Raw genomic sequence first — 14,656 nt, 5'->3', positions numbered from 1 at the left:
TAGTGTTTTTTTTTGTGGAAAAAAAAGATCTTAAAATAGCTCAAAAGGTTGCGTTTTAATACTTGAGTGTAACTTAGAATTAAACGAATTGCTTTTTCTACATATTTAATTATGAGTTAAGCCCTTAATTTAAGTTATATGTGAAACATTCGATACACTGTGTGAGGTGCGATTAGCAAAAATAAATCACCTCAAAATTTGCCTATTTCTTTTTCACTTCTTGGTTATCTTTCAAATTTTGTATTTGTTAAGTGATGGCCCTTCAACTCCGCACCTTGGACCAGTAAGGCCAACTTTAATTTGTGGTCGATTCCTGGGTCTTGCAATCAAGCTCCCTTTGTCCTTAGAGCACGAATATTGATTTCCATCCGACATGAGTCTTTTGGGCATTACAAAACAAGTGACAAATAGAGTGCTTGTTTGTTATAGAAATAGAATTTGATCACTTTTTGGACAAGGAAGTACATGATTGGTTATCTTTCAAATTTTGTATTTGTTAAGTGATGGCCCTTCAACTCCGCACCTTCCTATTTCTTTTTCACTTCTTGGTTATCTTTCAAATTTTGTATTTGTTAAGTGATGGCCCTTCAACTCCGCACCTTGGACTAGTAAGGCCAACTTTAATTTGTGGTCGATTCCTGGGTCTTGCAATCAAGCTCCCTTTGTCCTTAGAGCATGAATATTGATTTCCATCCGACATGAGTCTTTTGGGCATTACAAAACAAGTGACAAATAGAGTGCTTGTTTGTTATAGAAATAGAATTTGATCACTTTTTGGACAAGGAAGTACATGATTGGTTATCCAACGGCTAATTCTACAAATTGTGATGGGCAAGACTCTAACCAATGTATCAAATTTGGAAAGTGACTTCACATGTCGAAGGAGACCTAACAACCTTCTAAACCTACCATTGTTGTGACATGTAAACCTACATTATATGTAATCGATGACTATGAAGCTTGATTGTTATTTGAGATTGACTTCATCCTCTTATTGCGAAGCTTACATGGAAAGCATAACAAGGTTGCAATTAACAACATTGATAATCCACAATACATAATTACTATTATCCAACCAATATCTCTAAACATTCAATTGGGAAGGGTGGTACAAGAAGGGCAACTACTCAAAGTTGAGACTTAATGGTTAAGCCACCCTATTACAAGCATGATTGTAACAATGCATGGGAGTCTCAAGGATAATTACAAAGGTTCACTTGACTGAGAGGCGAGACAAAAGAAAGATGGTGACAATTCATTACAAACTATGGAATATTAACATCATTGGGGTGATGGAAAACACTTATTGTTTGAGCACTTGCATTGCAAGGTAGTCAAATTGCCCAGGTGAAGGTCACCATAAGAAATCAAAGAGAAAACAGTGGAAGAATGGTAATCACATGACCTCTTATAGAAATGCAATGTTGACCTCTTATACAAGACTATGATATTATCAATCCAAGTGAAGCATACACCACTATGCTAAAACTAGTAGACACGCTACTCCTAGGAAGTGTAGAGAGTAGTTATAAAATGTCAACAAACTACAATATTGATTGATGGCATAGCATACTATTCTACAGCTGTATACATGCTGCAAAGATTAATATAACCACAGAGGAAACAGCAAAATAATATTTAGTGATACAATCACAACAATTATACAAGTGGTCCTCAAACAATGGTGAACAAATAAAAATGGCATATATCAACTCAAACATTTGTACTAACTACTTAATAACAAATAGAACAGTCTTATCAAGTCAAATATGTAATTCTAATCACCTTTTCTTTGCAATATAAGTTTTAGTTCATCTATTCACTTCTAGCATTGTGATCAAGTGGATCCTTACATATCCAACATTGCATTATCCAAATTGGATTCCTATCCATATTCATTACATACAAAATTGTCGACCAAATGTCGTAAGGTCCTTATCATGTCATAGTAAGACCACATTCATATATTTTTTAAAGAAATCAATTTACAAACCTGATACGAACGATCTCAAGTTTTGCAAAACAATGAAAGTTTCCATTCAGAATATTTCATCTATTCATAAATCAACCATTATCCATATGCAGTAAGACACACATAAGCACACATGCTACAAGGTTTTTATGCCACATTTATAGATTCATTTATCGTGTATTCAATACTCGAGAATGTTCATGATTTCTATTTATTGCCACCATAAATTAAGACAACATAAAAGGAGCATGTTACTTACGGAAAATGGACCTCCTCAAGATTTTGAAGAACATGATTAACCACAGCTGTAGTCATGAGCTTAGTGTTTGTTTACATAACAAACCTCACCACAAGGGCTTCTTGTGTGAAGCTGTTCAGATTTATTTGTGACCATTTTTGTTGCCTCATACGAAGTGAATAATAATAATAAAACCATTCAAGAAGATCCCTCCCAATACAGAGAACAAAAAATATAGCAGCAATGATCACCCCCAAAGAGGGCCATAATCGCCTTTTTTCTTATATATATCACGATGGCACACTGTATACAAAGCCAGAAAATTAATCTCAATAATCCCCTATCAATGTGACATATGACTGCAAAGCCAAGTTGTGTGATATTGCATCATGTCTTGTGAAGAGCAACTATTTCCGTGTCCACACATGGACGCAGCAGCCTATGCCTGAGTTACCAAGAAACACAAAGGTCAGTTCTAATCTTGAACCCTAAATCCAACCCCGGGAAAAGGTAAACCCTAACCCTGATGCTAGCCCTCGCCCTCAACTAAACCCCAACCCTTAAAACTTGAACACCTAACACTCGCCCTCACCTAATCATAACTCTTATTTGCTGGACTTATTGAGAGACAGAGAAGGGGGGGATAAAAGCAGAACTCCAGACAAAGCAAAACAGTCTAATATCCTTCTAAGCTTACCTTGTGTTAAGCATAGCAAACACATCAATGTTTACTATTTGCACTACCCAAATTGCTGTTGCTAGTAGTTGTCATTGTCGAGGTGCAGTTGCTATCCTTTGAATTATCAGTTGCATTATCAAGACTTTCAACCACGTTGTGGGGCCTTGTCCACACTTTTATTAGTCCTTCATGACAAACTGTTAGGATAGAACTTTTGGTAAAGACAATTCCCGATAATGGCTCGGCATGGACACGATGAGATACCACAGGTGCAAGCTTAGGAACCTCTCTTCTTACAGGTGGGGGTTGTAAAACACCACCATCCAGATGTTGGGCATTCTCCCAATGCACTGACTGCCCACTTTTTCCACTACCAAATGTGGGAGAACCTCCCGATGGGGCTAATCGTCGAAGTGGCATCACCACTTCATCCATGGAGAGATCCCAAAGTAGAAGTTGTGTATCCTGCATATTCGAAAGATGTGAATGAATAACATCCATACTGTAGAAAGCGCATCAGTCTAATATATAAAATGTAACATTCAAATGTGAAGTTCCAAATTTTATACATAAACTATTTCAACCACAGGTAACATTCCAAATTTGACTCTAATTTATCTATAAATATGTTTATGTAAAGTTTTTGCGACCTTTGTCATTTCATTGGGTTACTGTGATTGTGTTAAGCATGCAACAGGTTACCATTTAAAGTTGTTAAAGTTAAAGCATGAATAATTTGTGCAAATTATTAGTAGAAAGTGTCCTCCACTACATTCTTAAAATGTTGTGGCATTTTATCATGACCCTATTATTTCATGCATAAATATTAAGTTAGGTACCACAAAGAGATCAATTTTCTTCCTTCTGAAGTAGAGAATCCAAACCAATAAATTTTATGTAGAAGTACCTGTCCAACAGATCCAAACCGATACATTACAGCATCAGCAGTATCATCTGAAGCAGGAGGCTTCCAGAAAGGATCAAATGCAACCCCACTAACCTGCCATACAAAGCATAGAATCAGATTCATCAAACATAGCCTCCTATAAAACCAAAGATCGAAGTGCATGGTGAGAGATATTAATCAAATAGCACGTAAGCCAAATACATGTAGTTTAACATGCTGATCCAAATTCAAATATGTGATCCAGCATAGATATAAAATTAAATCTAGTGAAACACAACATGAGATCATTTTCTTAACCTTTCTTTTCCCTCAGCACCACAATCAATGCAATCTCTTTCCGTAATGAAACCTCCCACTCTGTGCTTCACCTCTCACTCCATCTTATCTCTAGTTTATGTGTCAGATTTGCCTCTTGTCCACGTGCTTACACAGATCAATATCCCAAATTTCCAAACAAAGTTTAACTTTTACAAGATAGCCATGCCTAGATCCAGCATAGAGATACTATTAAATCTAGTTAAACACAAAGTTTTCTCTCTTCTGGTTTGCAATAACTTTGCCCTCATTCCACCTTATCTGTAGTTTATGAGCCAAATTTACCTCTTGTCTGCGTGCTTACACAGATCAACATGCTAAATTTCCAAACAAAGTACTTTTACAAGATAGCTCATGTCTGGATCCAGCATAGAGATAAAATTAAATCTACTTAAACACAACATGTTCTCTCTTCTGGTGTGCAATAATTTTGGTTTTCCTTTAACCCGCCACCACAATCACTGCAATCTCTTCCCTCCAATTAGACCTCCCTCTCTGTGCTCCACCTCATCACAATTTTATCTTTAGTTTATGAGCCAAATTTGTCTCTTTTCCATGTGCCTACACAGATCAACATCCGAAAAGTCCAAACAAAGTTTTACTTTGACAATATAACTCATGCCTAACATGTCATAGATTTTATGATACCTCGTTTATTGGCACTATACAATTTATTCCCTATCTTCTTTAATCATTTGTACTGTTATATTTTCTCCTACAGAAGATGCCATGTGATTAGTATATTGGTACCATGATGTCCCAACACCATCTTACATCAGGTCATTAACATGAGAATGGACCTCATCACACATTATGGCAAGAAATAGAAGGTGCTGGAACACATAATTTGGTCCAAAATGTGATAGTTTGGTTTGAACCGAACTGAACCGAATTGCCAAACTGCAGCTTAATGGTTTAAATGGCTCAAAACGGTTTGGTTCGGTTCAAGTTCAAGTTTTTTTAACAGTTTGATTTGGTTTGGGGGGTGAACAGTTCGGTTCGATTCTAGCGGTTTAATACCATTTAAATGGAATTTTTTTTTTAACAAACTTTTCATTTTTAAGCCTAATTCTCACATTTTGGGGAAAATCTTTACAATTTGAAATAATGAAAAATTTTAAAATTTTAAAATTTTGAATTTTGACCTAAGTAGAAAACCAAAACCGAACCACGAAACCGCATTTTTTCTACCGGTTCGGTTTTAACGGTTTAACGGTTTGCATTTTTTCTACCGGTTCAATTTTAATGGTTTTGGTTTAAATGGTTTCGTGGTTCGGTTCAGTTCAAGTTTCAAACTTTTTAAACAGTTCAGTTTTGACACTCTCGAACCAAACCAAACCGTTGCCGATTGTTAAATGTGATGCAAGTGATTATTGATAAGAATAGGAAAATACTGGTTTATTAATTGCACACATAGTTGTTAAAAAATGCATATTTTATGTATAGAAAATGTTTTAGGAAACTCAAGTATTTAACATGTATTCTATGTTTTAGAACTGCCATCTCAAAATGTTTCATGTATTTCACGTATTCTAAGTATTCTACATGTTTAACAAGTATCGTTAATTTCCCAAAAACAAAATAATTAACTGATTAAATTTCAAAATTTTAACAAAAAACTATTGTTAGATGCAATACAAATATAGCATATTGTATTTAAGGTATTATTGTATGTTTAGAATATGTATTCTAAGTAGTTAAAAAAAAAAGTAGAATACTCTTAAAATACATAGCATACATATGTACGCATATTGTATGCTAAGTATTCTATACCTCTGTTTTCACATAATACTTTCGTAGTGTTAAATGTGAACTTCCAGAGCTCTTACAAAAAGGAACAAAGAAATGCTTTTAGACATTAGACATGATCAAGAAGTGGCAATTACCCAAGAATTATGTCCTTCCCCCCAAGCAACAACAGCACGATCCTCCATACTCCAAACCTGGACGAGGTCATCCTCACCTCCTGTCAGCACATACTTGCTGTCCATGCTAAATAACACAAAACACAGTATAGTTAATGACACGCTGGAAAAGAATGAGACAACCTGTGGAATCTAGAAAAAAAAAATTGTGCTTGGCCAATTGAATATATATCAGAACAAAAGCAGCAGAACAACGAGCTGCTTTATCTATGACCTCTAATGAAAAAGCATAAACATCACAAAGTTCATTGGGTGTCATCAACTAATCTTCAATATGGTCAAGCCTTAAATATCATGAGTCACATTGACTCTTCAGCAACCAAAAATTGAAAACAAACACACAGGCAAAAGACAAGCTATAAATTGCAGGTAGTAGTTCAAATGACCCAGCAGAGCAGACGCTGAATACAGCAGATTAGGAAAACCAGTTCGAGACATTTTTATGCATTTTCCAACTTACAACCACAAATAAGAAGCTCTCTCAACAAGACCTCAAGGACTTCCAATTTTACCTCCATGAGCAGCACAAAAGAGCACCAAAATAGCTTTTTCCACCTGATATAAGTTGTTCTGTCTTGAAATCAAAGATTCTAAGGTATCCTGCCAGCAGTACCACATTATATATTTTTCAGATTCCTCTCAAAGAAGATAAAGTATTAATTCAGTATTTTATACCATCTCTTCCAACAGTAGCCAAGAAAACTCCATCAGCTGAAAATGCAATCCCATTAATCGAGCCTTGGCAGATGTGCCATCTAGCCAGTGGATTGCTCTGCATACCACAGTTAACTTGGAACCATTAAAGTATCCACAAGAATTTCAAATAATCTTACATTATTGCTAGAAATTTGGACTATTCAAGTTTTTCTTTTTATTAAACATCTAGAAGAATACAAAGCCAACATTACAGTTATTACATTATCAGTCCAAGGGCTGCTACGTTTAGGGCAACTTTTTATATCTATGAAGTTTGTAGAGGAGCGATGCAGTCCAATCCTTGATTACACATCTAGTGTTAGAGTTGTCCTTGAGTCAAACCCAACCTCTTCTTCAGCGTCCATTATAATGATGAGGATATGGTACAGTCAAGTGGGGAGCATAATTATTTTCTTCACTTTCTAGTTGGTCAATAATTCTCTATCTTCATATCTACTATTATAAAACTATTAAAACCCTTCCCTTTTACCAACAATTATGACAAATTTACCAGACTGTAGGAAACAGGGGAATAATGAATGGTTCTATAAAAAGGCAATTTTTTAATTCAATGATTTCTAAGATCAGTAAAGCTTATGAAAAGAGGAAAAGAGGTAAGCAATAATGCTGCTGCATACACATTCAGTATGTTCATTTTCAATATCAAGTTAAACATGAAACTAACAAGCAAGGATAAAAAGAAATGGCATCCTGACTAATAGCACTGATGCTCAAAAGCAAGTGAAAATAAATCCGTGCATTCAGTTTTGTCACCCATGAATATATGGGTAATCACATAGCAATTGAGGAAGGATTTTACATCTATATGAGAAACAATATATGCACACATTGTGCATGTAGCATAGCATCCAATTGGAAAATAAATAGGAAAGAATACCTAAACTAGAAGAAATAGGAAAGAATACCTTGCTGGACCTCGCATGCACTACAAGGAACTGTGTGACCTCTTTGACTGGGGCAAACGAGGCATCACCACTTCCCTCTTTATTCTGCCATAGTATAGGTGGACTCAATAAAGCAAAAAATGAGAGGAATTGGCAAGATTATCAATCATAACATGAACGAAGAATTACTTTATCATAAACATAAATGTTTCCATCAGCATGCGCAACAACAAAAAGACCATCACCCTGCGGAACCCATGCTATAGCGGTGCACCGGCTGCATCAAACCAGAACAAAATATCAAGAACCATATAAGAAAGACAGGATACAAAGAACTGTACAAATGTTAAAGGAAAAAGAAGGGGAATATTAAAATAGATCAAATTATGAAATTTTATAAATTTCTTTCATTCAGCTCTCCATAAGACTTCTTTTCTATTTATTTTCACTTCTAAAATTACCTATTATTTATGGATCCATCTTTATTGTAATGTGTTGGCCCAAAAAGCTTCTTTCCAGGGTCTTGCAGCTGCTGCCTCAATGACACAGAATATACTGAAGAAAAAAGAGCATTTTGGTTGCTTACTGTTGAGCTGAACCATAAATTCATCGCTAATAATATTTTAATATATGGCCAAGGTAATTGTACACACCATCTCCAATGTTCATGCCAATTAAAAGATCATGTCCATCTTTGGCTTCTGGATCAAAAGCATGGCAAACTGGAATGCCACTATTGAAAACAATAGCCTTGATTGGATCCTGAAATATTGAACTGGGCATCAAAAATATAATCAATGTTTCCTATTTAATGTAAATTTCCAGCACAATCATTTCAGGCAAACAATAAAATACAAACCAAGAAAGGTACAATTTTCAATAGATAAACGACCATATACTTACTTTATCATGTGAATTGTGGTCACTAACACAAATGGTATCAGCAATATTAAATATTATATATGTGCCCTCTCCATCATAACTTGGCACAGCTGGACCATTAATGGCGCCTGTGCCAATATTGGATGTTGCTGCAGACTTTGTAGCCCCTCCAGTCACTTTGCTAGTACCATTGCCTCCACCAAAACCTAAAGCTCTCGGTGCACTTACAGAATTCAAAAGAAATCTAGATGTCACTGTCTTCACACTACTACTAGCAATGGAGTTACTGCTCACTGAGGATGTTACAATAGGCTTGTCTTTTAGGTGAGCCATGGTAGCCTGTTGAAGGAAAACGAAACACTACTGAATAAGATGAACTGACTAAATAAATATATACATATACAAGCTCAATCTTACTTCATTCATTGGTCATGAAAATTCACATTATGATCTACTGTTAGAACCAAACTCTCTTAATCAATTAATTAACCAAACAAATATGATTAATAGGCTCATTGGCCATGAAAATTCACATTATGATCTACTCTTAGAACCAAACTCTCTTAATCAATTAATTAACCAAACAAATATGATTAATTAATACAAATCCATGGAGAAGGTTAGAGTTCAATGAAGGCTCAACATAATCCCCAAAACTGAGCCCCATCATCTGGCTAGAGGAATGAACCTATAACATGTTAGTACCACATCAATGGCCTCTATCACGTAACTTAGGTTTCAGAGCTGATAACACGGATCAAAATTATCATTAGCATAAAGGAGATCCATTATTAGAGAGAGTCAGGACAGATTGAATAAGTGTAGCTACTAACTAGTCCTTTATAAATATGTACTGTGCAAACCCCTAAGGTCTACATCCAAATCTTAGAGAAAGCTGCCTACAGGCATGAACATATTTGATAACAGTACAACATCCAGGGGCATCTGTCACATAACTTGGCTTCCAGTGTGTACAACATGGATGAAAGCTACCATCACCATGGAGAACATCCATGATTGATGACTGATACCCAAAGAATTATACGTACATGTAGCTACGAGCTCGTCTTTTATATATCTGCATTGTACAAACCCCTAAGTTCTATATCCGAACCATAGCCATTCAACTTGTGGCTAGGAAAGAACATCCACCAGATAATCAGAAGGAAAGAGTTGAGATATGTGTAAAGGCTCAGCCCTTAGTACCTCACTTCATTAGTTGCTCCTAAAACCTGCCACTATGCTATTGTTTTAAGCCACATTCCACATTATTTTCTTCAGTAAACAAATATCAGGAATCTGCCCTAACATTAAGTAGCATATTTCTTACAAAGTCTTGCCAAAATCAAATAAGGAATTCCTGCAAACAATCCAGGAATAGCATTAATAATGACTGATTTCCATTTGACGGAACCAAGGGTGGGACGCAGGGGTTGACCAAGTGATTCAGAACTTTCCTCCCGAACCCACAAATCAGGACTTCAACTCAATTCCCACCTTCTCTTGCCATAATGGCAATCAGAGTTCATGGGTGGGGGCAGAGGGGTTGACCAAGTTTGTCAGGACTTCCCCATAATCCAGAAGTCAGGAAATCAACTCTGGACCCACCTTCCTATTAAGCACTCATATCTAACCATTGGTTTCGGTAAATAGAACTAACAAACCTAAAATTTGTAACGTTTTTCTACTGGATATACTAAAACCAACAGTGACATATGGATGATATGGTAATGAGGCCACATTAATTGATAGCCAAACGCATTGCTACATCAGCTTTTTTCATTCAAATATTTGCAGAAATCTAGACCACATCAATTAGTAGCCATTAGCTGCAAGCAGTTTTTATGGTTACAAATGGATGTTCAGCAGGGGTCAGGCCCTTGCCTGTAGGCCCTACGTTAAGAGATAAGCCTTCAATCCCCCATTAAGAGAAAAAGGCATGTGAATCTATGTGTACTGATATGAAAGAATAAGGTAACCTGCTGAAACTATCTTTATGGATTGAATTGGTTTTAGTGTAGGCCAAAAGCAATTCTCCTTTTCGGGTACAGATAGGAACAAAACCCAAATAGTTTCATTACATTTAAACACAGAAAAAGAAGTTTCATGTTGGTTACTAATTTGGTATTGTCTCAAGATCCATAAATCACCATTGATTTCAATATAAGCAAACAAAACTATCAAATCAACTCAGTCATTCGATTCCTGAAAAAGTCTCTTTTTGGGTTTCAAATGTTACCATTTTAAGATGAGCAAATGGATTGAGTGTCCTGCCCGAAATCTTTTTTGGGGCTCAAAAAGGATGAAAGGCACATAATACTTTATTGGCATTTTTACATGAAAAACTAAATTAAATTTCCTACTAGAACTCTTGGTTTTGAGTTGAAACAGGGGAACAGATGCGCATATACCATCCATGAAAAAATGGATCTAAATCAAAACACGTTTTGGTGTTTAAAACCAAACCACAGCCCATATATATTCTGATGTCAACATGAAAAAATGAATATGATTCCTTCTAAGTCTTCCTTTTTGGGGTTCCAAAAGTGGTGATGCCCATATAGCTTCTTAACATTTAACATGAAAATTTGATTGATTTCGTACTGAATCCCTCATGGTGTTTAAAATAGGACCAGAATTCCATATATAAACATAAAAAATGAACTAGATTTCGCAGAAAAACTCTAATTTTTGGGGCTTTCAGAAAGGTAGCAAAAGCGCATATAAATTTTCTTAACAGGTTTTTAACTATGAGAAAGAAAAAAAAATGGATCTGTGAGCCCAACCTGAGTGACTGATTTGGCATGTCCATAGTGAAGTCCAGGGAAATGGGTCTTCTCATGAGAGAGGTTATATCGACCTTCAGGGGTCTTGAAATTCGGTTTCACACCTGATGACTGTTGCTGCTGCTGTTGTTGATTGTTCTGTGAAGAGGCCATGCCTTAGCGATCAAAAGGGCGGACATAACATTGACAGAAAAATAATACCAATAAATATTTTCCAACGATGGGGAGGAAGCTTAGCATAGATAGGTGGATATACAGAGAGAGAAATTAGGTCAAAAAGGAAAAAAAAAAAAAAAAACGTGTCTGAAACTCGGGAAAGTAAAGGTCCTCTGTGTTTTTCTGCTGTTTTGATGATGTGGGCTATGGCGATCTTCAGTGGAGGGAGTGTTTTTTGGTAGTGGGCGATTTGATCGGATCGGCCGTATCAATCCTTTCACTCAATTGCGAAAAGAAAAATCGTTGAAAAAAGGAAACACAAAGGCTTTAAATATAATAGTAGGGATGACGCATTTCGAGCTATGGAGTCTTCTCCTCCTCCTCCCAAACCCTTGAAACCCAACCAGAGGGACTTTAGAGAGAGAGAGAGAGAGAATCAACTTTCTTTTAGCCATATCCATCCCATCTATGGAGAGAAGAAACCCTTCCTAGTTTAGAGGCCCAGGTCATCTATAGAGAGAGATAGAGAAGGAGAAGGCTCTTTCCTAAATACATATAGCTTTATTATTGTACTCGGAAGTTGAATATAACCTATGGTACCAAATGTCTAACATTTTCAGGTATTATATGTGTGGGATTGAAGTGGTAGCTCTAGATGTTCGAGAATTTTACAAATGAGCATTGCAATTGGAATTGATGGGAGAGGCTTTAGTTTTACGGAGGAAAAATAGGCTTCTTCTAACCATATCTCCATATATGGAGAGGGGGGGGGGGGGGGGGGGGTCTTATTATCATTCTGAAAGGTCAAATATAACCTATGGAGAAAAGAGAGACATTTTTACACGTTATACGTGATGTTTAAGAAGTTTATTAATGAGGGTTGTGATTGTGAGAGGAATGTGAAAACATGTGGACCAATTTGACAATGCGTGTGCAAAACAAAGTTGAGTGTGAATGCAACACATTGTAGCAATGTGTGATACTCTAATTTTGGGGCTACTTCAAGGCAACGTATGCACATTTGATCTCGTTTATGAGCTAATGTCCTCAACTCTCATAGATCACTGTCTTAGCTAAATCATATGGAATCAAATGAAGAAAACTTATATGAGCTCTAGCATAATAGTGGTGCCGAGTTTGGTGTAATACATTTAATATAATATGTGAAATGTGAGCCTATATGTCGTTCATGAGTCATGACAATACATCACCTCTCTCTTCTTCTTCTTCTTCTTCTTCTTCTTCTTCTTTGTCATATAATAGAAATGTCGATGACAATATAGAAACCCATTTGTTCTTAGGTATGTATGACAAACTAACATAAAGGCAACTCCTCGAAGGACGATGACTCATAGAGCTCAATAACAATAATTGGTTAAACAATTTTCACGTTAGCCTTGTACTTTTGGTAGTCCATGCATCACTACCATCTCTCCATATTGTATCAACTTGAATGATCTTAACTTATGACATATGGCTTTGTAGGTCTAATCCTCCATCCTAGAATTCTTGATACATTCCATAGTTACTTGTATGCATGGATACGTATGTGTTTTTTCATCAATAGCGTACAATACTCATAGATACTTATGGCCTTGGGAACACATTGTTGCATGCATTATGGTGGCCAATATATTGTAGAGTCAACCATGACACGCAAGAGATGCATAGAGAGGAGAGATATTGTTGTCGTATTTATCAAATGTCATTGTAATGAACATGGTATGTATCATGCTCTCGTGAACTCCATTTAGGCATGATAATATATATGTCCATAAAATAATATGTTATGGCCCACGGGCCACTTCCACTATGATCAAGCATCGATACTATGAACATTTAAAAGTCCATATAAAGCAACTTTAGAGCATGATAATTAACCAACACTAATGGCCTAAACAAAATTGCTACCCAATCATAAGCATACCCTTTTTTTTTTACCCAATAAAATAATCTTCATTAGTAGAAATTTTACATACATGACAAAATGATTAGTCTAACAACATTATAAAAGTTGTAGCCATGATAGGCCAATAATAAATCTGAAAAACTGAGAGTAGAAAACTACAAAGAACGGTGAACACATACAAGAATCTTCTTTCCATCTCATGCGATCATTGGCTTAAACACTCAACTTTAGTTTCTCATTATTCATCCATGTAGTTGTCCATACGTGGATAACTACTACATCATTATTCTTCCGTTCCTACGTGCTCATCAACATATGTAATAAATGTTCATCACCATGGCTTCACAATATATTTGACCTTTAGCTACCATGGTTGTATGACTACAAGCATTTCCAACATTTCCATTATGCTTCACAATATATTGGGATTATCGAAGCTATTGAATCTATTCTAACAACATTTCCACGACTTAAGAGTAATCACACAACAAGAAAAGTGACCAAATTTGGTAAAACTCCCAATCATAAGCATACCCTTGATTACCACCAACATGAAAAACCTATGGAACATAACACTCATCATGATTACATTTTATTATTCCTTGTATTTATTTGGTTTCTCTGTGATTATATATCATTGCTTCGTGTATATGTTATATTGACTTAGGATTTTGACACTCGAACGTTGTTCAAAGTGTTGTAGCCAATACCATCCAATGTTTTGGCATTACATTTGATAAACTAATAACTTTTTCTTATAGAGTGAACTTTTACATTTTTAACATCAAAGCAAGCTTCATTTATGGCTTGCCATATGGAATTTTATTCTTATCACTACTTTGAACAAAACAATCCTTCATATATCATATATTTATTTAAAGTTGTTTCTAAGTGCACATGTTTGCAATAAAACATAAAACTATCCTTTCATTTACACATGTTTACTGAATGAATGTTTTTTTTACCAAAAAAAACACTAGTTCACATTAGTTAGCAAACAAAATACAACAAAGTTCAACCTAAATCCACCGTGGGATCAATATATACAACACGAAGGAACAACTCCAAAACCAACAAAAAACCCAGCAAAACTCACACGGCCCTTACCTCCAACAAAACTGAAATAAACCCCAATCTACCCTGTCTCTAGTTATCCCAACGTACTATTTTATAACAAAGTTATCCGGGTAACATAACTATGATAACCCACCAGTTGCTCTAGCCTCCAACTATACATACAATTTGCGGTTGACTAAAATATATATGATGCTTGTGAACCATACATC

The 14,656-nt window shown here is 35.8% G+C and overlaps 1 protein-coding gene across 1 annotated transcript; it reads right to left on the bottom strand.

The window, feature by feature from the left end:
- Window positions 1–2,227: 2,227 nt before the first annotated feature.
- On the bottom strand, window positions 2,228–11,880 carry LOC147868460 (putative catabolite repression protein creC). The gene is made up of 12 exons (XM_087319492.1): window positions 11,306–11,880; window positions 8,541–8,858; window positions 8,291–8,399; window positions 8,099–8,192; window positions 7,827–7,914; window positions 7,659–7,742; window positions 6,712–6,808; window positions 6,549–6,636; window positions 5,998–6,103; window positions 3,797–3,889; window positions 2,908–3,354; window positions 2,228–2,655 (listed from the first exon to the last, which is right to left on the bottom strand). The coding sequence occupies exons 1-11, from the start codon at window positions 11,456–11,458 to the stop codon at window positions 2,932–2,934; spliced, it is 1,653 nt and encodes a 550-aa protein (XP_087175618.1). The 5' UTR covers window positions 11,459–11,880; the 3' UTR covers window positions 2,228–2,655; window positions 2,908–2,931.
- Window positions 11,881–14,656: the final 2,776 nt, after the last annotated feature.

The sequence above is a fragment of the Azolla caroliniana genome, unplaced genomic scaffold, assembly GCF_043228905.1.
Source record: "Azolla caroliniana isolate FFs.n. ecotype wild unplaced genomic scaffold, voAzoCaro1.0.p SCAF_1, whole genome shotgun sequence".
Taxonomy (NCBI): domain Eukaryota; kingdom Viridiplantae; phylum Streptophyta; class Polypodiopsida; order Salviniales; family Salviniaceae; genus Azolla; species Azolla caroliniana.
The sequence above is the reverse complement of the archived record's forward strand: the minus strand, read 5'-3'. Positions and strand labels throughout refer to the sequence as shown.